Source organism: Typopeltis vanoorti, chromosome 3 (assembly GCF_054136105.1).
Source record: "Typopeltis vanoorti isolate ZY-2024b chromosome 3, IOZ_Tvanoo_1.0, whole genome shotgun sequence".
Classification (NCBI taxonomy): domain Eukaryota; kingdom Metazoa; phylum Arthropoda; class Arachnida; order Uropygi; family Thelyphonidae; genus Typopeltis; species Typopeltis vanoorti.
Window position 1 is genome coordinate 60,534,795 of NC_143551.1, and position 27,554 is coordinate 60,562,348.

The window sequence follows — 27,554 nt, forward strand, 5'->3', positions numbered from 1 at the left end:
ATTTATTATCATCAATGATCATACACTAATTGTTCAAATTTCTTCTTCCATGTCACAACACTCATGCAGTTACTGTCTTCAATGAATATCGCATTTTAAGAAAAGTGGGATGATATCTGTGACTTCAAAACCTCATTTCCTCGTTCATTGAAACAATTCTTAGTATGGAATCTATCACCCATTCCATTTGAAATTCTTTTCCATTATATAAGCTGTGGTTTTCTAATAAAGGGAATTATTTTTATTTAGCATATGATGTACAGGTCTCAAGATATTACATACATGTTACATAAAAGCAATTGTAAAAATTATATTAAAAGGGGTACAATAGGTTAAAATAATTAAAATTAAGAACCAGAGATTAATCCTTAAATCCCGGATCCACTCCGGGGATTCAGGGGGTCAGTTTAAAAAAGTCCTCTTTAGTGCCTAAGGATGAGTAGATAAGGCACTCAAGCACAATGTGGTTAATAATTCACAGTTTGGGGTATCGGACCATTTCCATTTATGAAAGAGATGTTTACATCTCCCATGTCCTGTTCTGACCCGATTTAAAGATCCATACATGTCTAAGAAGATCGAAGCCCTCCAGACAAGATGTTGGATTTGAAACAAAAATTTGAAGATTGGAGGCATGTTGTGTTGAAACCAATGCTCTCTCCATGACTCGCACAGATCGAAGTTCTTGTCGTTCATTTGTATTGCACTCCTCCAGGCAGAATGCCCGGATTTCAGTCTTTGTGAGGTATGGAAGGAAATGTCTTAGTGGATAGGAAAATTGTTTCCAATTATTTTTGTTCATAATTTGCTTAAGGCTTGGGTCCTGTGAAGCAAGGGAGGGGCTATATTGCTGAGAGTTGAGAGCCAGTAGCCAGGAGTAGATCTTAGAGCATCAGAGATTATCCTCAGTTTGATTCAGCTGGACATCAACAAGAGAAGCACGTCTGCTGTTCAACCACATTGGAGTGCAATACTCTGCTGCAGAATAGACCAAAGACAGTGCGGTAGTGCGCAGTATGTTGGCATCAACACCCCCAAGAAGTACCAGCAAGTTTATGCAACATATATTATTACGAGTTTTTAATATTTCAGCGATATTTCCTAGATGATATTTAAATGTCAAACTTCTGTCTAGGGTAACTCCTAAGTATTTTGGGTGATTGTTAAATTTCACCAGTTTATTTCTGAAGTGAACTATTGGAATATGGTTAGCTTGGATATTACTTAAATGAAAGGATGCGGTTTCAATTTGTTCAGGTTGGGTTGTAGTTGCCATCGTCTAAAGTATTTATTAAGTACAGCCAGATCTTCAGCTAAGATGTTTTCAGTTTTTTGAAATGTGGAATGTTGAGTTGCAATAGCAATATTGTCAGAGTACATGAATTTCCTTGATGTTGTTAGTGGGACATCACTAATATATAAGTTAAAAAAGCAATGGGGCAAGAACTGACCCCTGAGGTAGGCCATTTTTAATTTTAAAGAACTTACTTTAGGATTCATTGAGACATACTTGAATCCATCTGTCTGTTAGTATTTGGTTAAGTAGGTTAACTAGTTATTGTGCTGGGTCAATTTCTAAGAATTTTAAAATAAGACCCTCTCTCTCCATACTCTGTCATAGGCAGCAGAGGTCCACAAATACCGCTACTGTTTTCAGCTGTTTTTCAAAGCCATTTTCTATGAAGGTTGTCAAGGCCAGTACTTGATCGCAACAGCTTCTGTCAGGTTTGAAGCCAACCTGTTCCTAGGGAGTTCTGTTGTGTATACTTCAAGAGATTCTGTTATATATTTCCAGAAGTTTCAGACAGATGCAAGGCAATAGGTCGGTAGTTGGCAACTGTGGGATCTTTGCCAGGTTTTAAAATGGCAATGAGTTAAGATCTTCTAAAAATTGATGGGAGCATGCCAGAGTACAGAATATTATCATACATAGCAGTAAGCCATTTAATAGTTTTTGGACACAGTTCTTGATGAATTCAGAGTAGATGTTATTGAGACCAGCTGCCTTCCTAGTCCTCACTGAGTTAATTGCCTAGATAAGTTCCTGGGAAGTAAAAGCCTGAGATAGTGATGATGATGATGAGGGATCGGTTTTAAGGTTTTTTAGTTTTTGTTTCACATCTCTCGTGGCTATTTTATCTTGAGGATATTCAGTAATTGAAACCAAATGCTTTGCGATGTATATTGGGTCTATGGCAAGCAGTTTACCAGAAGTCCTTGTATTAGGGTCAAGCTTCCCAATCAGGGACTGAACTTTTCGGCTGAAATGAGTAAAATTAGAATTGTTCATCGTCTTGAACCATTTGTCTTTCCTAGCATTATTGAGAGACTTCAGTAGCTCAGTGGCTACAATGGGGTTATTATTAATAGAGAATTCTTTGTACAGTTTTTCACTATCACTATTCCAGCCTGGAATATAATCTCTCCTAAAACCCCTCGGAATAGTTGTTTGGCAGCACCAATAATAATGCCAACAAATCTATTGTAGTTGTTTACAATAGGTATAAGATTTATAAAGTATCAACCTATTTCTTAAAGGATTCCCAATCTGCTTTGAGAAAATTCCACCTAGGTTTTAATACTGTTCTTATGAATGGAATATTTAGGCCTACTTTACAGATTATGGGTCTATGTTGGCTATTTGGGAAATTATCTAATACCTTCCTAGAAATGGGGATGTTTCTGCCATTATTGTCTGCAGTACAGAAACACAAATCAGGGTTATATCCTCTTTCCTATCCAGAGGAGTGAAAACTTGGTTTATCTTTGGCATCAAAGATCAAATAGAGGTTCTGATTTTCCATCCAGTTAGCTAACAAAGTGCTGTTTAGGTCATCTTCTCTATAGCCCTAAATGGAGTGATGGCTATTAAAATCTCCCAAGATTATGCTCGGATGTTGTTGCTGGGACAGTACTTGATCAGGCCATTTAACTAAGGGAGGTTTATACACATTGGTTATAGTATAACCAGATATCATAATGGATACACTACATATGTCCTTACTGATACTCGGTTCACAAATCTTATAATTTGAAATATCATTTTTTATATATGTCGCCAGACCATATATGGGATGGTTTATACTATTAATCACATTATATCCATGTATTTTCCCTCTCAGTAAATCTAGATCTTCCTTAGTATGAGTTTCCTGTATTATGAAACTACATCTATTTGGTGGTAGTTCAGGATCTTAGTAAGAACTTTGCATTTCGCCCTACTTATGCCTTCTATGTTTAATTGGCATATTTTTAAGAGTGAGCCCATAGCCCATATTCTTGGTCCTCAGGTCTTCGGTAGGTGTATGTCGATTATTTGAGAGCCTGTGTCCGTGAATCTAGGACATTTCATCTATACCCACAGATAAAACCCAATCTTCTTCTTACCTTTCCTCTCATTTTTACACAGACACTTTTGATAAATGTCTTCTTACCATTCCAAATGCACAACATTCCTTATTTACTGCCGTTTGATTTTTTACTAGAAAGAGATAGGAAATGTATCCAAATCAAACATCAAAGTCTCCTGGTTTTGATCGAATTTCTCTATTCGCATTGAAGGTTAGTGCTCCAGATTTAACTCTTGTTCTATGCCCTTATCTAAAATTAGTCAGTTCAATTCATTCCTAAGAAGGTTGATAAATATTTGACAATTTAATTACCTCCAGTTATTTCTCAAGTAATGGAGAAAACCATTAACACTCAACTTCAACACTATCTTGAAGCCTCTCAACTAATAAACAATTGGAATTATGAATACTGCCATTGTTAATCAACAGGAGATATAGCTTATGTTACCAAGGTCTGGACAAATTCCATGGAAAAGTTTGGGGAATCTCAAGTGGTTGCTCCCATATTGTTGGCTTTTCTCTCTCTCTCTATTTTTATTTTTTTGCTGGTTAGAAAATAAAGCATACTTGACAAGAAATTATATTCTCGTTTTTATCCTTGATCCAAGTGTGAGGAAACAAAAGTTTGCATAAGAAGTATTTTTACAGCTAGGCTATTTGTATATAAAGGGTTGTTGACTTCACATCATTTGCTTCAGTATGCCATAATACATTGCAGACTTCCTTTCAGACATGTATATTGCCTTGCATTATGGGAAGGGTCACTATCTAAATCAGTTTCAACCTGCATCAATGTAGAATCATATTTTCTATATATGAGAAGAAAAATGGTGATCATAACTATTAAAATACTTTGGATGAGATATAGTGACAGCAAGTTTTCTTTGCTTGGTTGGAAAATAAATTATACTTGACAAGAAACTGTATTCTTGGTTTTATCATTAGCCCAATCATGAGCAAACAAAAGTTTTCACATGACGTATTTTCACAACTAGCTACTTGTATATAGAGGCTCTTAACTTCATATCAAATTCATCTTTCTCACGTCTTCACATCAGTCTGTGTAAACCAATTTACTACTGGAAAGTGTTGGGTACTTTATTAACAACAGTCTATTGAACATGAACAGCAAGGATATTCTGCATGTATGTGAGAAGAAAGGAAGAACAGAAACCAAGGACCCTACTGGAAATAAAACATAGGAGTAGATGCTTCAACCCTTCTTCAATAAACAGAGTAATGATGTTTCACTGGGTGATGAAAGTCATTTACCACCTAAATGTCTAGTTGGCATTTTTTCCAATTAGGGATGGTATGCATATAAGGCAGCAATGCCCATCATGCCAGAACCCCAGGATTGCTGAGTGAGTGAATGAGTGTTGAATAATATACTGTGATACAATCTTTGGCTTGTAAACAAATTCCTTTCTTATTATTTGTGATATTCAGTGTACTAAAAATACATTTGCCCAAGGGATCTACTGATAAAAAAAAAAGGATTTACAATATCCACAGCATTGGTAAAGCAGCAAGTTTCATCTGTGTGCTCAAATAGCAAAAACGCTTCTTTCAAGTCTGTTAGAAGTTTTTTCTCCACTTGGTTAGACTATAATAAATTTAGTCATCATCATCATCATCAAATTCCTGACAGATACCCTCAAGGGGTGTACAGGATATGATAGTACTACATGAAAAATTTACATCAGTACTAACTTCCTATCTACAATTTTCCTCCAAATCAGTCTGTTACTTGTCAAGACTACAACATTATCAGATCTTATATTTCTATCGTCTAAGGTACTTTGTACCATATCAATCCACCTATATCTTGGTCTTCCTCTGGGTCGTTTTCCTGAGCCTGGAAGAGAACACTAGTTTTGCTAATCTTTCCTTGCCCATTCTGTTTAAGTCACCATACCACCTGAGATTAGCTCTGCTAACACATTCCTGGATGCTGACAATATCAAGTTCTTTCCTAATATCCTCAATTTTTATATGATATTCCCATTGACGTCATCTGTTCCGGCTTGTAATCTTTCTCAGGACTCATATCTGTGGTCTCTAGTGTTTGGTCAAGTTTGTTACTTCTCTCAGATCCCAGCTCTCAGATCCATAAGTTAAAATTGGTTTGAACACTGTATTGTATACAGCTAATTTAGTGTTCTGACTAATTTCTTTCTTATTCCATACGAATTTATTCAACTGACTTCCTATCATACCAACTTTGATGATTTTGTTATCTATTTTCATATTTAATTTAATCTTCACTAAAATTTGTGCCGAAGTAGCTGAAATGTTTTACTTGTTCCACGGGTTTTCCATTCATAACGCAGTTGACATTTTCAACGATTCTACCTATTTTCATTGTCTTTGTCTTTTTATTGCTGACCTTCATACCATATCTATTACAACAGTTACTCAATTTAGTCAAAGAATCTGGCAAAACTTGTAACGGATTTATTTAGAAGTATAACATCGTCCGCATAAAGCAAAGAGCTGACATTAACATCTCCAATTCTGATATCATTTTTAATACCAGTTTCCTTCATAATGTGATCCATATAGATAATGAATAACAGAGGGGATAATGTACATTCTTGTCTCACACCAGATTTAACATTAAACCATCTTCCTGTACTTCCTTCAATTCTAACTGCTGACTTACAACTCAAATAAAGACTAAGCATTGCTTGATATAATACCCTATTGACACCATATAACTGTAGAGTATTGAATAGCTTCTCTCTTGGCACCTTGTCATATGCCTTTTCCAGATCGACAAAACTTAAATACAGATCTTTATTATATTCCCATGCTTTCCCAACTATTTGTCGTAAAGTGAAGATCTGATCCTGACAGCCTCTATTTGGCCTGAATCCAGCTTGTTCTTCACCAAGCTTTTCTTCCACAATTCTTCTCAACCGTTTCTCAAGTATACTTGCATAAATCTTGCCAGGAACACTCACTATGGAAATACCTCTGTAATTCTCACATTCAGTTTTATTTCCCTTTTTATATATGGGTATTGTGAGAGCTCTACTCCAATCATTTGGAATTTGCTCCTCTGTCCAGGCCTTTTGGTTTATACAGTACAGCCACTGAAAGACTTTTATACCACCATACTTCAGCATTTCTGATCGAATATCATCTACTCCTGCTGCCTTTCCACATTTCAAGCCTTTCATGGCTTTTTCTACTTCAAGTATGGATATGTATTCCTGACTGTGTGCCTGTTAAGTGTCTTTACCAATGTGCTATCACTGCTTGTTTCATTTAGCAATTTTTCAAAGAAGTTACTCCACACTTCAAGGATATCTTTTTCTACAGTTTTCATGTCGCCTTTATCATCTCTAACTCCTCTTTCTTCCATTTCTAAGCTTCTTCAACAACCTCCAGAATATTTTGCCACCTTCTTGATATTTATTTTCAATGTTCTTGCCAAAGTCCTCCCATGACTTTTGTTTAGTAGTTACACAGTGTTTAGCTTTCTTACATTTGTCTCTGTATTCTCTAAGAGCACAAGCTGACTTATTTGCCAGGAACTTTTGATATGTTGAAAGTTTATTTTTCACTTGGTTAGAGTATAATAAATTTAGTTTAATCATTTATCCAAGTGTGAGCAAACAAAGTTTGCACCTGAAAGTATCTTCAGGACTGGGGCAAGGTGATACAACACCAGGGCAACTCGTTGCAAAGGTGTAGCAAGTTACCAACACTCCTGTCTCAGTATCTCCCTTAATGCAAAACACATCTCCTTGCAGATATGTATAATGTTATGCATTAAGGGAAGGGCCACTACCCAGACTAGTTTCGACCTTTATTGAGGTCTCTTCAGTGGGAGCTCCCACTGAAGATACTTTCAGGTGCAAACTTTGTTTGCTCACACTTGGATAAAGGATTAAACTAAATTTATTATATTAAACTTTTGATATGCTTTCTTCTTTTCCTTCACTGCCTCTTTAACTTCCTGTGTCCACCATGGAGTTCTGATTTTTCTAACCTTGCAGACAACCTACCTGCACACCTCTCCGGCTGAATCAATCAGGGGTTTTCTTCAAGACTTGCCACTGAATCTCCAAGGTTTGGTTCCTGTTCTCAAATGTTTTCATTTTTTCTTCAATAAGCTTTGTGTATTTTAGTCTACAGTTCACATCTGAGAGTTGCTCAACTTTTATTCGCTTTAAAACTTTCTTACATGTTATTCTTTTCAATATGAAATTCAGTTTTATCTTGCTTAAGACTAAATAGTGATCGCATCCGATTTCAAATCCTCTGTACACTCTGGTGTCCTGCACTAGGGAGAAAACATCACTATCAACAATAGCATAGTCAATGAGAATTTTCTTATTACTTGCCTCTTCTCTCCATGTGAATTTGTGCACATTTTTATGTTGGAACATGGTGTTAGTAATAACCAGTCCATGTCGTGTGCAGAAATCAAACAGGTATTTGCCATTATCATTAGCTTTTCTCCAAATTTTCCCAAAACATTTTTGTATGTCTGACAATCACTTCCTACTCTGCTATTTAGATCTCCAATAAGGACCAGCTTTTCCTTTTTCACTGTGTCAGTTGCTTTTTCTAAAGCAACAAAAAATTCCTCCATTTCTACCTTAGTAGAACCTTCTGTGGGACCATAGGCACAAATAAGTCTCATTGTCCAATTTCCCATTCTGATATTTGTCCATATCACTCTACTTGAGATTGCCTACTATTCAAGAAGATTAGCCTCGTATTTTGTGTTGAATACTATGGCTACTCCTTCTTTTCCTTGATTGTTATTGCCTGAATATAACATTTTGTATTAATTGCTCAGAAAGGTCTCAACAGTTTTTGTCTTTTTTGTTTCAGCCAACCCTATTATGTCGATCTGGTACTTATCTAATTCCTCAGCTAGCTCCATTTCTTTGCCATTCAGGCTTCTTATGTTGATAGTACTGATCTTTAACTCTGGTGATGTTGAGTTGGGTTGTGCTTTCAGGTTTGTTCCAGTAGCTGACTTTTCACTCTGGTTCCCTGGCAAAAACAACGGGAGCCTTGGGTAACCGGGCGACACCCCAGATCGCATGAAATTTTGTCATATTGTACCATCATTTTGTAATTTGGTTCAAGCCAATAAGAATTACAATTTGGTTGGCTAAATCCCAAATTGCCAGCCCATCCTGGTTCGTTCAGTATCTAGGTAGATACCCAACACCCAACAGGGTGCACCACGAGAAGGTGAGGATTGGACATTAGGTCAGAAACCCTGGATGGTTCTCCGCATTCCTTTAAAGGCTATGTGGAGGTCTCCTCTCAGTTATACAGCTTTGTAACTTAAAAAAAAAAAAAAAAAAAAAAAATTTAGTTTAATCCTTTATCTGAGTGTAAGCAAACAAAGTTTGCACCTTGGCTACAGCATTGCCATTAATCATCCAAGCTTCCAGCCGGTTTCGACCTTCATTGAGGTCTCATCAGTGGGAGCCAGACCCAGAGGTGGTGATACTAAGGTGGAAGCAATGGAGAGGTCATATTTACCTATAAGAGTTGCCAAAAGGTGTCTCACCTTATTATTAAATTACTCTGGATTTAGAGAAAGATGTTGGAAGTTTTTTTCCACTTGGTTAGACTATAATAAATTTAGTTTAATCCTTTATCCAAGCTTACACTTGGATAAAGGATAAGGTGGAAGCTCAATTGCTTGCACCTTAGTATCAGCACCTCTGGGTCTGGTTCCCACTGACAAGATCTCAATAAATCTTGTCAGTGGGAACTTGAAAACTCAAGCTTCCAATTGGTTTCAATTGGAAGCTTGAGTGATGAATGGCAATGTTGTAGCCCATGAAGTTTTAACTGAGGCTCGGCTGTTGCTGTCACCCAGGTCCTGGGTGGTGGTGGTGGTGGGGGGAGATGGCAATGCTGTAGCCCATTAAGTTAACTGAGGCACGGCTGTTACTGTTACTTCTCAGATGACATATGAGAGGGTCTGCTTGGTGGTGTGGTGAGCCTGCCATGGGATAGAGCCAACGCTGAGGGTTCTACTCAGTGCAGGGTGAGCCTGTTACTGAGGGGAACAAGGCTGTGTTTTTGGAGTTTTACCTGTACTTGAACATTCAACAAAGGTCAAAACCGGTCTGGGTACTGGCCCTTTCCTTAATGCATAGCATTATACATGTCCGCAAGGAGATGTGCTTTGCATTATGGGAGATACTAAGACAAGTAGTGAAAAGAGCTTGGTCCACCTTTACCACGAGTTGCCTCAGTCCTGAAGATACTTCAGGTGCGAGTTTGCTTACACTTGGATAAAGGATTAAACTAAATTTATTTCAAGTCTGTATTTTACTCATTTATAGAAGAAGAGAGGGCATTTGTTCACAACCTCTAATATTACAGTTAGAACAAGTGACAATTAATTTAATTCACAGAATACACAAATGAAATGTGACATTCACACTCACCAGGCAAGCAACGACAATAACTAAAAAAGAACTGGCGGAAATGGGCTTCTTTGCAGAAACCATATTCTCCACATGGCTGTCCTTCAAATACACAAGGTTGCAATCGGATTCGGAGATCTACTAGCACTTGTTCCATGTCACACGGTTCAGGAATTAGATCACTATAAAATACACATTGTTTTATTTATTAACCAGACTTAATAACATAATTCTGATTTTTTTTTTCATTATTACTACTGTATAATTTGGAGATAGTTTGTTTTAAAATGGTATAAACTACCACCTTAAAACATAAATATGCTTATACAATCTTTATGAAGTTGGAATTTTCTTCAAATTCACTCTCAATATTTTCTTTACTTTAAATCAACTGTCTGTAACGCAAAAATGACGACCTCTCTAATCTGATCCAATAAAAGATTTAATTTTAAGCAATTACAAAACAAAATCCATATAAACAGTGCAAATTTGATTTCAGTTTTAGTGGCATACATTGGCTGCCAGACTATGTTGTGCTGAGTTCACAGTCAAACTTCAACATATAAAAAAACCATAGGTAAACTGTGTAAAAGAAACTTTGTATGTACAAAATGTAAATTGAAATATATATATATAAAGGACTACTGCTATTTCCTAAAGAAAATCAGATTAAAATCAATATAAATCTAAATATGATTATACAGGTAAAATTTTTGTAAAAATATATAAAAGCCCATGCAAACATTAAGGTGTCAGATTACATTTACATTGGTAGACTGCTGAAAGCAGAAAGACAAAGATCAAGGTCATTTTAAAATGTGGCTAACAGTTAAAAAAGGTATCGCAGTATTCAAACATACGCACATTATTCCTCAAGAAATCTTTCTTTGGAAAGTGGAGGCATTATCAGCTCAACTATCGACTTGCGGCGATCTCTTGTAATCCAGCTGATTGGAGGCTTGAACTTGATGGTTTGAAGACTAGAGTTCTGTTTCGCAACATTCCTGTGTCGATCGGATATCCGCACTAAGCACGGCATGAATATGGTGACTTGCAGGGAGCTCAGAGTTACCAGGTTGACTAACGAGAAGTGAACCGGCCCAGGATGGAAACACAGCAGGCAAAAGCTTCTACATTGTGAAATAGTGGGATTGCGTCTGTGAATAGGTGATGAGTGACAGCCAGGTCGAGAAAAATGGACCCAGTTCTTTTTGGCAGCCTGGTTGGCCAAGTGGTAAGCGTATCCGCTTTCCAGCCAAAAGGCTGCGGGTTCGAATCCCACCATGTAGGCATGGATGTTTGTGATTGTCTGTGAAATATATTAGTGGTGGTGGACAGTAGATGGCATTGGTGTAGATGATGATGGTAGTTGTGGTTCATTGTAGTTGGTGGAGACTGAGTGGTGAAAACAGAGAGTTATATAGTTGGTGCCCTCCCTCGATGAGTCTTTGGGCTCCCTGGAGACGCCACATGATAATAATAATAACTAATCAGGAAGATAATAAAGTCCTATTACAGAGCCAAGCATGAACTGCTCTCCTCAGTTCCTGCAGACTACGAAAATATGATTCATTCCAGATGAATGAATTTATTTGGAGTAATAAATTAAGTCTCTCTCTCTCTCTGTGACATGATCTAGAGATTTGTTTCCCCTTTGCCTTCATATGATTGGATCCAAAGGCAAATGTCCAAATGGAGCTTATGTTTGAAACAGATGCTGGATCTGAGAAGTATACCAAAGACTGTAACCTGCAGTGAACTTAAGAGAGGTCAAATGATGCACATCTGATAGGGTTTCAACTTTATATATTTTAATGCAAACTCTATGGCAGGCAGCTCAGCAACAGAGTTGCAAGCTCTAGTCATGTGTTATGCTGTCATGGAAGAACAGAAATAAGATCCCTCTTAAAAAAACTTGAATCATTTTGTAGATGAGTACAAAATCAGAATATTCCACTGTGTATATTTTAAGGTGCTGCTAGTAGACAATTTTCTTAAGTTACAGAATGAAAGAAACAATGATTAACTGTGTTCTGGGCAGCGCTTCCTTCAGTCTACATATTAAAGAACTTGTACAAGTTCTAAGTATTATAATCGACAATAGACTGCATATATATCATAACAAAGTCTTCCACTCCACTATGTTTGTTTATTTATTTATTTATTGTTCATTAACTGTCCTATCATAAGTAAGAAGGCTTATAAAGAAATCACCAAGCCTAACACAAAAGGAAAGAGGGAGGAAGGAACAAATGGTGGTCTCATGTGTATTATACAGAATTTTCCAGTATGGAGAGAATTTATTTTAGTAAATACTGAAAAAAGTAAATGCTGACATTAAAATGAGAGTGAAAGATCACTCACTTCAACATAAAAAGTAGGAATAGTTGATGTATGAAATACGAGCTGCTGTACATTCTGCTGATGACCAATAAGATCATCATCTAAGTGCTCTGTTTCTAATAAAGACATGGACTTTTCGTGTCATCTGTTACTGAGAGCTATCTGCAAACATCAATGCAACGAGGAAGCATTATCAACTCAATCAGGCTGAGTTTTATGTGTGAATCTTGTATTTCTCTCAGTTGTTTTCTAGCAATTTTTGCTTCAAACACTTGTTTCAATAATCATTCATCTCTCATTTTACTCAAGCAGTTTATATTAGCTCTGTGCACATCCTTATACAACAATAATAATCTCAAGTTCTTGATATCTTTATTTTTAAAGAGAAAACTTACATATATGTAAGCCCAAGAACATTTTTAGTGATAATAACTACCTTAAAATACAACAGTTCATTCTCACTGAAATAAGACAAATTTGTCTTCATGGAACAGATAATGTTTGATATGTTAAGGTATAATTAAAAGGGATAATTTTTTTTTTTTACATGATTATTTATGGTAGCCGAGTATAAGAATATCTCAAACTTTTGGTAGGGATGTACTCGTTTCAACTATATAAATAATCATTTATATTTAAAATTAACTTATGGATTAGACATTTCTCTGACCAAAGGATTCTATAATCATGCCCCACTCCATGCTGAGAAAGACACCAGATTTGTGAGATTTCTAGTAGTGAATATTGTATTGGTGCTCTTGAAGTCACTTCTCAAGAATGACCAGTTTGGCCAAATGAGAGACAGCATTTGCAAGACCTGGTAAATATCCAGAAGTGATAATTGTGAAAGTTCATCTTGGGTAGATAAAGAAAGTTTGTTGACAAGAAAGAGCATGGGAAAAAGGTTATACTTAGCATTCTTGTGATTACTTTGGAGATACCAGAAGTGTAGAGAATTGAAACTGTTTCAACAGTGGAATTACATTTAACTGGATTGTGTCTATGATGTGGTAGATCTTCGTGAGGAGGAGAGAGGATTTAAATACATGGTCATTTTAAAGGTCCTTGCCATAGATCAAAAAAGGAAGAACAGATAACGTGAGCTCTGTTGAGTAGTGTTTTGGTTATTCCTAGTTTTTATGATTGTTCGATACAAAGAATTACAGTAAAGGTAAGTTTGTGTGTGATATAGCAGACTGGAGAGTGTACTATTCCCTCTGGTATTCAATCTTTTTTCTTTTTCAGTAGTGTTTTACTTCTGACCCAGCTCTCAGATCCATAAGTTAAAACTAGTTTGAACACTGTCTTGTACACAGCTAATTTAGTGTTCCAACTAATTTCTCTCTTATTCCATATGAATCTATTCAATTGACTTCCTACCATACCAGCTTTGTTGATTCTGTTATCTATTTCCATATTTAATTTACCATCTTCACTAAAAATCATGCCTAAGTAGCTGAAATGTTTTACTCGTTCCACAGGTTCCCCATTCAAAACACAGTTGACATTTTCAACCCATTTTCATTGTCTTTGTCTTTTTATTGCTGCCCTTCATACCATATCTATTACAACAGTTATTCAATTTAGTCAGGGAATCTTACAAACTTGTAGCGGATTTATTTAGAAGTATAACATTGTCTGCATAAAGCAAAGAGCTGACATTAACATCTCCAATTTTGATATCATGTTTAATACCACTTTCCTTCATAATGTGATCCATATAGATAATGAATAATAGTGGGGATAATGCACATCCTTGTCTCACACCAGATTTAACATTAAACCATCTTCATGTGCTTCCTTCAATTCTAACTGCTGATTTGCACTCAAATAAAGACTAAGTATTGCTTGATATAATGCCCATTGACACCATATAACTGTAGTGTATTGAATAGCTTCTCTCTTGGCACCTTTTCGTATGTCTTTTCCAGATCGACAAAACTTAAATACAGATCTTTGTAATATTCCCATGCTTTCTCAACTATTTGTCGTAAAGTGAAGATCTGATCCTGACAGTTTCTATTTGGTTTGAATCCAGCTTGTTCTTCACCAAGCTTTTCTTCCACAATTCTTCTCAACCCTTTCTCAAGTATACTGGCATAAATCTTGCCCGCAACACTCAGTAGGGAAATACCTCTGTAATTCTCACATTCAGTTTTATTTCCCTTTTTATATATGGGTACTATAAGAGTTCTACTCCAATCATCGGGAATTCGTCCCTCTGTCCAGGCCTTCTGAACTATGCAGTGCAGCCATTGTAATACTTTTATGCCACCATACTTCAGCATTTCTGGTCAAATATCATCTACTCCTGCTACCTTTCCACATTTCAAGCCTTTGATGGCTTTTTCTACTTCAAGATTGGATATGTATTCCTGACTATGCCTGTTGAGTGTTTTTTTACCACTGTGCTATCATCGCTTGTTTCATTTAGCAATTTATGAATTAATTACTCTTCAAGGATATCTTTTTCTCCCGTTCATCAACAACCACCAGAATATCTAACCACCTTCTTGATATTTATTTTCTATGTTCTTCTCAAAGTCCTCATATGACTTTTGTTTAGCTAGTTTTACACAGTGTTTAGCTTTCTTACATTTGTCTCTGTATACTCTAAGAGCACAAGCTGACTTATTTGCAAAAAATTTTCATATGCTTTCTTCTTTTCCTTCACTGCCTCTTTAATTTCTTTTGTCCACCATGGAATTCTGATTTTTCTATCCTTGCAGAGAACCTCGCCACATGCCTGTCTAGCTGAATCAATCAGGGTTTTCTTCAAGGTTTGGTTCTTGTTCTCAAACACTTTCATTTTTTCTTCAATAATCTTTGTGTATTTTAGTCTACAGTTCACATCTGAGAGCTGCTCAACTTTTATACACTTTAAAACTTTCTTACATGTCATTCTTTTTTCAATATGAAATTCAATTTTATTCTGCTCAAGACTAAATAGTGATCGCATCCAATTTCAAATCCTCTGTACACTCTGGTGTCCTGCACCAGGGAGAAAACATCACTATCAACAATAACATAGTCAATGAGACTTTTCTTATTCCTTGCCTCTTCTCTCCATGTGAATTTGTGCACATTTTTATGTTGGAACATGGTGTTAGTAATAACCAGTCCATGTCGTGAGCAGAAATCAAACAGGTATTTGCCATTATCATTAGCTTTTCTCCAAATTTTCCCAAAACATTTTTGTATGTCTGACAATCACTTCCTACTCTGCTATTTAGATCTCCAATAAGGACCAGCTTTTCCTTTTTCATTGTGTCAGTTGCTTTTTCTAAAGCATCAAAAAATTCCTCCACTTCTACCTTAGTAGAACCTTCTGTGGGACCATAGGCACAAATAAGTCTCATTGTCCAATTCCCCATTCTGATATTTGTCCACATCACTCTACTTGAGACTGTCTACCATTCAAGAAGATTAACCTCGTATTTTGTGTTGAATACTATGGCTACTCCTTCTTTTCCTTGATTGTTATTGCCTGAATATAGCATTTTGTATTTATTGCTCGGAAAGATCTCACCAGTTTTTGTCTTTTTTGTTTCAGCCACCCCTATTATGTCGATCTGGTACTTATCTAATTCCTCAGCTAGCTCCATTTTTTTTCCATTCAGGCTTCTTATGTTGATAGTACTGATCTTTAACTCTGGTGATGTTGAGTTGGGTTGTGCTTTCAGGTTTGTTCCAGTAGCTGACTTATCGCTTTTTGCTCTGGTTCCCTGGCGAAAACAATGGGGGGCCCTGTGTAACCAGGATACGCCTCAGCTGGCATAAAATTTTGTCATGTTGTACCATCATTTTGTATATTGGTTTAAGCCAATAAGAATACAATTTGGTCGGCTAAATCCCAAATTGCCAGCCCATCCTTGTTCGTTCAGTATCTAGGTAGATAACCAACACCCAACAGGGTGCACCACAAGAAGGCGAGGATTGGACATTAGGTCAGACGCCCTGGTCGGTTCTCTGCATTCCTTTAAAGGATATGTGGAGGTCTCCTCTCAGTTATACAGCATTGACCCTTAAGCACTCCACTACTAATAATTAATATTAATAACTACTTTGATCTTTTCTCTGATCCCTAGTGCCTAAAAAAATCATCTTATGCTTATTTAGAAGAATGGCAATAATAATGATACAGTATTTCTGTAATTCCTCATGTAGTTCCATTTTTTTTATACTGATAATTCTTTTATTAAAGAAGAGTCTATCTTTAATTCCACTAAACCTGAGAGTGAGGACTGCAGGGAACCTACATCTTTTGCACTTATTCTATTCACTTATTCTTTTGAGAAATTAAAAACCTCAACAAGCTAAACCACATGCAGAGAGGCAACTATTAGTTTCTATTTTATTGTTTTTAGAAGTTAAAATGTAAAGTGATTTCTTTTATCCACAGACAGCATAAAGTACAGTTGGGTGATTAATATCTTAAAATTTGTTCTTTTTTTTATTTTATGTAAGCAGCTTTTATTGTTAAAAGGGAATATAAAAAACCTTGAAATAGTGAAAAAAGTGTGTGTGTAGATATATCACACATACTGAGTGCTGATAAATAAAGGACAGCTACTTACAATGAGTTATTATAGCAGACTAGAGTAAGTGAAAGAAACCATTTTCCTGGTAAAGGATATGGAAAATATTTCACTGCTGTAGAATTGGTGTTAGAGATTACTTTCATCAGTAGTTGAGATGGGCATTCAGAAAAGTTATGATGAGGCAGTAGCGGACGTCCATAATGGATGCAAGCATTAAGTTGGAATATACGAGATGTGAGATTCTGAAAGAAAAACAGAAACCAATGCAGCATTTCTTTTTAAACTGCATGTAAAAATATATGATATAAATGAGATTAATGTTATAAGTTTCTTAATATTAAGGGCAATGCTACAATGGCAAATATCGAAATGAAATCCTATATTATTTTTAAAGGTAAGCAGGGATAACAAAGTAAATATCCAAACATAAAAGATTGAAATTTAAGTTTATCAAACATCTAGGCAGAATTTCTGTGATCTGTGCTGGAATTTACTTGAGAAACAAAAAAAAAAATATGATTAACTAGTAAATTTTCCTTTCTCCCTGCCCTCCCAAATGAGCAAAGCTGTTTTTCTGTTGTAATACTGTTCATGGAATGGTAAAATTTTTTAGACAAAAAGTATCAGGATACACACGGATCTGCTCTTACAGATTAAGTCTCAAGACTGGGAATTTTAAAGTTAATAATTCGGAACAAGAACACAGAGCCTGTGGAGCTCAATGGAAGTGCCGTGTGCCATCAGTACACTAAGCCGCTTGAAGAAAGAGCACTGTAAGTTCAATTCTAGTCACTGACTTCAGGAACTTTTACTAAGCTTTTTTTTTTTTTTTTGACTGGTTCTCAAGTTAGTTGATCTCTGGCATGGGTAAGAAGGTTTTTTCCCCTGGAAACTTGGGTTTTTTGTCTCAGAGACTCAAGAAAATTGATCACAGAATCCACACTATTTTCAAAGATGGCAGCACTTATCAGCCAACTCTCTTCACTGGATGCCAAGTACAAAAGCCAAGTCTCAAGACTGAGGATTTAAAGTTAAAGATCTGAAAATTTAATAGATAATATAATTTTAAATAGTAACAAAAATTATCTATAATTCAAAGATAATCACACATCTACGCCACATTAAGATGCAAATGCACAGCCTATAGGTCCAAACATTGCTACTTCATACAATTAAATATTAGCCTTCCTTGCAATTTGGGAAGAGATAAAAAAAACAAACAATTGTGAGAGTATTATTTGCATATCCTTTGTAATAAATCAGGCTAAATGAAAAATTTTGTTAAAGCAGTAGATTACAATGAAAAGTCTTCAAATATTCAGCTGAAACTTCCATATATCAGTGATTCAAAAAGTATCAATAAAGAATTTTATTGATACTTTTTGAAAGAACTGATAAAAATTTAGTGTTTTGAAAATAAATGAACTGCAAGTTTGAACAGCCTTCAGGAGTGTTTCAAAAAATTTTTTACGAAACACATATCAGCATAGTTGGCAGAGCAGTTAGTGTATTTGTTCTCCAATCAATTGGCTTCAGGTTCAAATCCTGGCATGGGCACAGATATCTATGAATGTCTTTAGATGAGAGATAATTTTCATCGCTCAGTGTGAGAACTTTACCTTATAGGTCAGCCAACTGGAAGCCTGAAGTGGCTTGAACAAGTTCCATGTTTGGTCTCTAGAGTAAGGTTCCAAGATTATGTAAAAAATAAAAACACACAAAAATAAAATTAATAAAAATCAGAAAAAAAATCATCAGTCTTACCTACAATAATAATGTAGCATAGGTTTATGATAAACCTCTATCTCTTTTGTGGATGGGAGTTGCATAAAAATCACTGGCATTGCATTTCCATCATTTTCATCAAAATTTCTCTATTTCATTTTGGATAAGTAATGAAGATAACAGATTCCATCAAATATTTGTATAATTGCAAAAAAGGCCATTGGCAGGAACCAAGAGAACATTTTAGCATGACATTACAGCCATGGTACTCTGGTCAAAACTTTTCAGAAGCTTATTTAAAGTTTACATTTTTGGTCGTTTTTATAATAGTGTTTGCTACAGTGAAAGACAACTGCACAAGAGACTTTCTGGATATTGGGTACAGAGGAAGCAAAGTGTACAAATTATTAAATAGCTTGGATTTTAAAGCATAATCTTATTATTATGATAATTGGCATCTCTATAGGGAAGCCACACTAATTATTGACGCAATGATGCCTATCATATCTCTCCTCAAAATCATTTACTAACATCTCTAGCAATCTATTCCATCCTTTCCAGTCACACTCTTACATAAATTCCAGGAGTAACCTGTTCTCTCTCTCTCTCTCATCCAGTCATGTACAGAAATTTTTCTTTATCATCTACTCTATAAAACCCTTTAGTAACTTGCATGCTTCCATCATATATCCTCTTTTCTACCAGTGACCTCTCATCCTCTCTCTCTACCATCCATAAAATTAAAAATTCCATCTACTGGTATCCTATATGACCTTGTCAGAAGTTTGAAGGTCTATCAGTTCATCCCTCTTTTTCCTGTTTTCTAGTGTCTGCAGTTCACAAATTCTCAATCTCCCCTATATACAGGGTGTTCGGGATAAATTTGACAGTTTCGTAAGGAAAAAGAAAATCTTCTTTGTATCTATTAAATTTAATGAATTGACAAAAAAACATTACAGGCAGAGTTAATTACAATACTATCAACAAGATTTACTCAAAATAACCACCATTAGCATCGATCACAGCTTCAATTCTGCTTCGGAACCTCGAACAAGCTGATGCTACAGTCTCCCTGGGAAGGGCCGCAAAAACTGTTTTAATTTTATCCATTAACTGGGCTTTTGTATTACTGGAAGTGCGATTGGTGTCTTTTTCAACTGCGCCCCATACAAAATAATCCATGGGGTTAAGGTCTGGGGAGTTTGGAGGCCAAACATTTGGACTGGTGAAGTCGTAGAAATTTTCAGACAACCATTTTTGACTTTTCCCAGAGGTGTGGCAAGGGGCCGAATCCTGCTGCCATACATACGGCCTACCATTGGCTACCCTTGTTATCCAGGGCTTGACTACAGTTAGCAACTCCACGAACAAAGCCCGAATTCCAATGCCAGGGTTCTTCAACACCTGTTCCTGCAGATTTGCGAGGAATTCTGCTGTACGAACGCAATCAGATCGTCTCCTAGGGATCTTTCTTCTTGCTACATCCTCGTAGTCACCATTGCAAGTCTCTAGTTCATGCCTGATTGTTTTTACTGTATTCAGGGAGCATTGGGCAGCAGTTGTAATATCCTTATTTTGATGGCGGGCACGAATCATCATGATACAAGTTATTCTCTTCTATGATTCAGGTGGGTTCCAGCTATCCATCCTTTCTGACATCTTGTATATGAATGAAGAAGGGTCCAAACTTTTAAATGAAGAGAAGTGTGTGTTAATACATGTAACTTACGGAAAAATATAATTAATTATAAATATGTCAAATTTATCCCGAACACCCTGTAATCTATATTCCACAGTCCCAATATCATCTTTAACACTCTTCTTTGCACCCTCTACACTGTATCTGCATCACCTCAGAAACCAGACCTCACTAAACTTCTGCTTTCTATCTACTAAAACTCCAAGATCTCTAGCCTCATTAGTTTTTTGTTAGCATGATCCTACCAACATAAATGAATATATCAAACTTAGCTCTTTGCTTTATGCAGATGATGTACACTTAAACAAATCCAGTGCAAGTCCTCAGAATTCTTTAACTATGTGAATAACAGCTGTAATAAATTTGGCAATAAAAGATCAACACTATGAAAACAGGCTGGAAAGCAGAAAACCTCAATTGCATTCTCAATCGAGAAGAACCTATAGAACAAGTAAAATATTTCAGCTTTTTAAGCACAGTTTTTTGTGAAGATGGCAAGTTAAATATGGAAATAGACCACAAAATACGCAATGCTGGTATAGTAAGAAGCCAGCTGAATAAATTAATATGGAATAAGTGAGAAATTAGTCAAAACATTAAACTAGTGGTATACAAGACAGTGTTCACACATATTCTAACTTGTGGATCTGAGAGGTAGGTTAGAAATAAAACTATGAAATGGTATCAAAGATATCAGGAAGAAACTTGACGCTGATAGCATTCAAGAATATGAGAGCAGAGCTGACTTCAGGAGGTATGATCACAAACAGAATAGGAGGGGAAAGGTTAGCAAAATAAGCATTTGATGATAAGATGGTAGAAAAAGACCCAGAGAAAGACCAAGATCTAAGTAGGCTGATGCAATTAGAAATGGCCTAGAATAAAAAATTATGATACCTGACAATTTTAGAGTGAGGACCATTGATAACCTAATTTAGGGAGAATTTTTTTTGAAAGAATATTACCATCATCATCATCAAATTCCTGCCATGTATCTTCAAGGGGTGTACAGGATATGATAGTACTACATGAAAAATTTACATCATTACTAACTTCCTATCTACAATTTTCCTCCAAATCAGTCTGTTACTTGTCAAGACTCCAACATTATCAGATCTTATATTTCTATTGTCAAAAGGCACTTTGATCCGTATCAATCTACCTATATCTTGGTCTTCCTCTGGGTCATTTTCCTGCCAACCTGGCAGAGAACACTTGTTTTGCTAATCTTTCCTTGCCCATTCTGTTTAAGTCACCATACCAGCTGAGATTAGCTCTGCTAATGCATTCCTGGATGTTGACAATGTCAAGTTCTTTCCTAATATCCTCGTTTTTAACATGATATTGCCATTGATGCCATTTGTTCGTGCCTCTAATCTTTCTCATGACTCTCATAGCTGCGGTCTCAAGTCTTTGATCAAGTGTTTTACTTCTGACCCACCTCTCAAATCCATAAGTTAAAACTGGTTTGAACACTGTCTTGTATACAGCTAATTTAGTGTGTTCCGACTAATTTCTCTATTATTCTAAATAAATTTATTCAATTGACTTCCTACCATATTAGCTTTGTTGATTCTGTTGTCTATTTCCATATTTAATTTACCATCTTCATTAAAAATCATGCATAAGTAGCTGAAATGTTTTACTTTTTCCACAGGTTCTCCGTTCACAACACAGTTGACATTTTCAACGATTCACCTATTTTCATTGTCTTTTTATTGCTGACCTTCATACCATATCTATTACAACAGTTATTCAATTTAGTCAGGGAATCTTGCTCACTTGTAGCAGATTTATTTAGAAGTATAACATCGTTTGCATAAAGCAAAGAGCTGACATTAACATCTCCAATTTCGATAGCATGTTTAATACCAGTTTCCTTCATAATGTGATCCATATAGATAATGAATAACAGAGGGGATAATGTGCATCCTTGTCTCACACCAGATTTAACATTAAACCATCTTCCTGTACTTCCTTCAATTCTAATTGATGACTTACAACTCAAATAAAGACTAAGCATTGCTTGATATAATGCCCCATTGATACCATATAACTGTAGCCTATTGAATAGTTTCTATTTTGGCACCTTTTCGTATGCCTTTTCCAGATCGACAAAACTTAAATACAGATCTTTGTAATATTCCCATGCTTTCTCAACTATTTGTCGTAAAGTGAAGATCTGATCCTGACAGCTTCTAATTTGGCCTGAATCCAGCTTGCTTGTTCTTCACCAAGCTTTTCTTCCACAATTCTTCTCAACCCTTTCTCAAGTATACTGGCCCGGAACACTCAGTAGGGAAATACTCTGTAATTCTCACATTCAGTTTTATTTCACTTTTTATATATGGGTACCATAAGAGCTCTACTCCAATCATTGGGAATTCGTCCCTCTGTCCAGGCCTTCTGAACTATGCAGTGCACCCACTGTAAGACTTTTATACCATTATGCTTCAGCATTTCTGGTCGAATATCATCTACTCCTGCTGCCTTTCTACATTTTAAGTCTTTGATGGCATTTTCTACTTCAAGTATGGATATGTATTCCTGACTGTATGCTTGTTGATTGTTTTTTACCACTGTGCTATCACTGCTTGTTTCATTTAGCAATTTTTCGAAGTAATTACTCCATACTTCAAGGATATCTTTTTCTCCGTTTTCATGTCACCTTTATCATCTCTAACTCCTTTTATAGCACTCTTTCCTCCATTTCTGAGCTCCAACAACCTCCAGAATATTTTGCCACCTTCTTGATATTTATTTTCTATGTTTTTGCCAAATTCCTCCCATGACTTTTGTTTAGTTAGTTTTACACAGTGTTTAGCTTTCTGACATTTGGCTCTGTATTCTCTAAGAGCACAAAGCTGACTTATTTGCCAGGAATTATATGCTTTCTTCTTTTCCTTCAGTGCCTCTTTAACTTCCTGTGTCCACCATGGAGTTCTAATGTTAAGTTTGCATTATTAGCATCCCATGAGGGTACACATCAGGAAATTGACGAGGAGTGATTAATGCAATTGAATGGCACAAGAAATTTTTCAATCTGAGCAGGTCATAAAGAGATGATTCAAAATTTATGAAAGATGCCAAGTATCAGAAATCTACAGCCTGTATCTTTGTGGTGGAAAGAATCGTGCAGAGTGTTGTTGGGAAAGTTGAGATATACAGCAGTAGTGAGGCTGATAATTGAAGTTCAGTTAAAAATAAAAGGTCAGGTTTAGATGTTTGCAGGTGGTTGTTGTTGCAGTGCATGTCATCATGTCAGTTAAAACCACACACACTGATGAAGTGGAAGGATTGTTTTTTCCACTTCATCAGTGTTTGTGAGTTTAGATTTTTTTAAAAAATGTTTTTTTTTGCATGTTTGTTAATTTTTAGTATCAATTGAGTTATATGGTTGTTTTATGTTGGAAAGTGGTTAATTAAAAAATATGGGTAAGAGACAAATGGACATGCCTCCCATACAGAGAAAGCGAGTCACTAGTTCATTGAGTTGCCTCCATAGTCCTTCCTGCCTACCAATGTGCTCAAATTCCGACTAGGCACAAACTGGTAGAACAAGTAACAAATGGATTTTTTAACAGCTGGTTGGAAAATCTGACACATTGCTGGCAAGTTAAGTACCGTGTACTATCTAGTAATTGGCCTGCTGAACCCCTCCATAAAAGTTATATCTCTTGTTTATTTATTTATATATCATATGTATATTATTTATATATATAAATAAATAAACAAGAGATATAACAAGAGGATACCTGAAGAAGGCTGTAAAAGGCTGAAACTAGTTGTATTATTATCATTAAAATTTAATACTTTATCTTCATCTTCTACTCGGTTGTAATGATGCAAAAAACATTTTAGAGAAAATATTTTAGAGAAAATATTTTAAAGGACTTTAAACCAAGATAAAATATTAAATTTTAATGATAATGATACAACTAGTTTCAGCCTTTTACAGCCTTCTTCAGGTATCCACCAAAGGTAGAACATAGTAATAAAAAATTGAAGTTTACAAAAAACTGAGAATTACGAGCAAACAATGCAATACATAATTGACACAAAAACGTTGTTTTCAAGTCGTTCTTTCTAACGTGTTATTGTTTGTTGTATGCGTGCTTGCAGATTTTCGTGAGCGCCAGTATCGAACAACTGCAGTATGGCTATCAGGGATGTTATAACTCAAATTAATCCCGAACATTTGAACAGCAATTTGAGTTATAACATCCCTGATAGCCATACTGCAGTTGTTCAATACCGGCACTGACGAGAACCTACAATCACGCATACAACAAACAATAGCACGTTAGATATAATGACTTGAAAAATACAACGTTTTTGTGTCAATTATGTATTGCATTTTTTGCCTGTAATTCTCAGTTTTTTGTAACTTCAATTTTTTATTACTGTGTTCTACCTTTAGTGAATACCTGAAGAAGGCTGTAAAAGGCTGAAACTAGTTCATCATCATCAAATTCCTGCCACATACCTTCAAGGGGTGTACAGGATATGATAGTACTACATGAAAAAAATTACATCATTACTAACTTCCTATCTATAATTTTCCTCCAAATCAGTCTGTTACTTGTCAAGACTCCAACATTATCAGATCTTATATTTCTATTGTCTAAGGCACTTTGTACCATATCAATTCACCTTTATCTTGGTCTTCCTCTGGGTCGTTTTGCTGCCAACCTGGCAGAGAACACTTGTTTTGCTAATCTTTCTTCAACCATTCTGTTTAAGTGACCATACCACCTGAGATTAGCTCTGCTAACGCATTCCTGGATGTTGACAATGTCAAGTTCTTTCCTAATATCCTCGTTTTTAATATTGATGCAATCTGTTCACGGCTATAATATTTCTCAGGAATCTCATATCTGCAGTCTCCAGTCTTTAGTCAAGTGTTTTACTTCTGCCCCAGCTCTCAGATTCATAAGTTAATGAATTAACTTATGAATCTATTAATGTTAATGGAACACTAAATTAGTCGGAACACTAATTTAGTGTTCCGACTAATTTCTCTCTTATTTCATATGAATTTATTCAATTGACTTCCCACCATACCAGCTTTGCTGATTCTGTTGTCTATTTCTATATTTAATTTACCATCTTAAGTAAAAATCGAGCCTAAGTAGCAGAAATGTTTTACTTGTTCCGCAGGTTCTCCATTCACAACACAGTTGACATTTTCAATGATTCTGCCTATTTTCATTGTCTTTGTCTTTTTATTGCTGACCTTCATACCATATCTATTACAACAGCTATTCAATTTAGTCAGAGAATCTTGCAGACTTGTAGCAGATTTATTCAGAAGTATAACATCATCCGCATAAAGCAAAGAGCTGACATTAACATCTCCAATTCTGATATCATGTTTAATACCACTTTCCTTCATAATGTGATCCATATAGATAATGAATAACAGAGGGGATAATGTACATCCTTGTCTCACGCCAGATTTAAAATTAAACCACCTTCCTGTACTTCCTTCAATTCTAACTGCTGACTTACAACTCAAATAAAGACTAAGTATTGCTTGATATAATGCCCCATTGACACCATATAACTGTAGCGTATTGAATAGCTTCTGTCTTGGCACCTTGTCATATGCCTTTTCCAAATTGACAAAACTTAAATACAGATCTCTGTTATATTCCCATGCTTTCTCGACTATTTGTCGTAAAGTGAAGATCTGATCCTGACAGCCTCTACCCCAATAGAATGGAAAAAAGCAACTGTGATTCCTATCTTTAAGAAAGGTAATAGAGATGACCCTAAAAACTATAGAGGTATCAGTAAACTAAATTCCTGTTACAAAATATATAGCAGAATCTTAAATAACAAACTAATGAAATATTCCGAAAACTTTATTCTAAAAGTACAGAATGGATTTAGAAAAGGACGATCATGTATAGACCCAGCCTTTTGCCTAAAATTAATAATAGAGAAAAGAAGAGAATATAATTTAGAAACACATATTGCATTTATCGACTTTGAAAAAGCATTTGACAAAGTTAAAAGAAACATATTATTTAACATATTAAAAGAAAGACAAATACCAAATAATATCCTAAAAGCTATCACAAGTATATATTAAAATACTCAAATACAAAAAGATTAAATCACGAGCTATCATATACGAGAGAGATAAACCAAGGGGTCCGACAGGGATGTCCCCTCTCACCAACTCTTTTTAATATCTACTTAAATGAAATAATAACAAAATGGAATAAAAATTTACATCAAGGAATTAAACTTTCTCCTACAGTTAACTTAAACACTCTCCTCTTTGCCGACGACCAAATAATAATTACAAATTCTGAAGATAACTTACAGAAAGCTATTTTAGATCTAAATGAGATATCCAAGGATTATGGTATGATAATATCAACGGAAAAATCAAAAACTATGGCCTTTAAAGAACAAGATCCAGCAAGAACTAAAATAGTAATAGATAACAAGATCTTAGAACAGGTGAATTCATTTAACTACCTAGGATGTATGATCACATATGAAAATGAAAAAGATATAAACATAAAAATTGCAAAATATTTAAAAATAACAGGTGTAATTAACTCTATATTTAAACCAAACCTAGTTCAAAAACAAACCAGGCTAAAAGTATACAATACATTAGCCCTGCCAATCTTAATGTATGGAAGCGAAATCTGGACAATAAAACAAAAAGACAAACAAAGATTAACAACAGCAGAAATGAAGTTTATGAGAAAAACTGCAAAGTATACCCTATTTGATCACAAAAGAAACAAAGATATTATGAAAGAATTAAACCAAGAACCAGTAATAGAAAAAATTAAAAAATATAAACATAAATGGATGGAACACATTCAAAGAATGAAAACAGAAAGATTACCAAAACAAGCCTTAAAGTACAAGCCATTAGGAAAAAGAAAACCAGGACGTCCTCTTAAACGATGACTTCTAAGGCCGGAACAGCCCATGCTAGGCCTAAATCCTTGATACGCATGATGATGATGATGACAACCATGTTATAACTAAATCTTTTTATTATCCCGACGTTTCGATCCTCGTATCAAGATCATCATCTGGAGCATACACAAATATACAAGACAAGCTGGGTTACATTACAAACCGTAAGCTAGAGAAACAATGATCTGATCACGTTATCCCACTAGCATGAACTCTAGTGGGAAAAAAAAAATTATAAATTACATCAAGCTAGATTTAATTTAAGATAACATGAATAAACATTTTTTCTTATAGATAGTTTTCTTTCCGTAACAATGATGTCCTATTTTTAGTATTACCATTGTTATTTTTGATTTAGGATCCTGGATTTACTACAGTCCTGTTTATAGTTGTTCTTAGAGAGGAAGGTTCTGTGGGTCAAATATATGCCTTCCATACGTGTGGGATTTTTAGACCTTCATTACTGTTCAGATTGGGGTAGTTAATGATCTCACAAGCTTCTTTAAATTTGCGTTCATACCATGTTTTG

At 35.5% G+C, this 27,554-nt stretch overlaps 1 protein-coding gene and 1 non-coding gene across 2 annotated transcripts in view; one reads left to right on the forward strand and one right to left on the reverse strand.

Annotated features, from left to right (window-relative positions):
• Positions 1-27,554, reverse strand: part of LOC150108188 (post-GPI attachment to proteins factor 6-like) — a 256,316-nt gene that overhangs the window by 44,157 nt on the left and 184,605 nt on the right. Inside the window, exons 9-10 of the mRNA XM_090390640.1 lie at positions 16,687-16,892; positions 9,788-9,948 (exon numbers count right to left, since the gene is read on the reverse strand). Coding sequence (XP_090246766.1) covers positions 9,788-9,948; positions 16,687-16,892 — 367 coding nt within the window. The remainder of the gene's footprint in view (positions 1-9,787; positions 9,949-16,686; positions 16,893-27,554) is intronic.
• On the forward strand, positions 10,688-10,977 carry LOC150108189 (signal recognition particle RNA). The gene has a single exon (XR_016548163.1).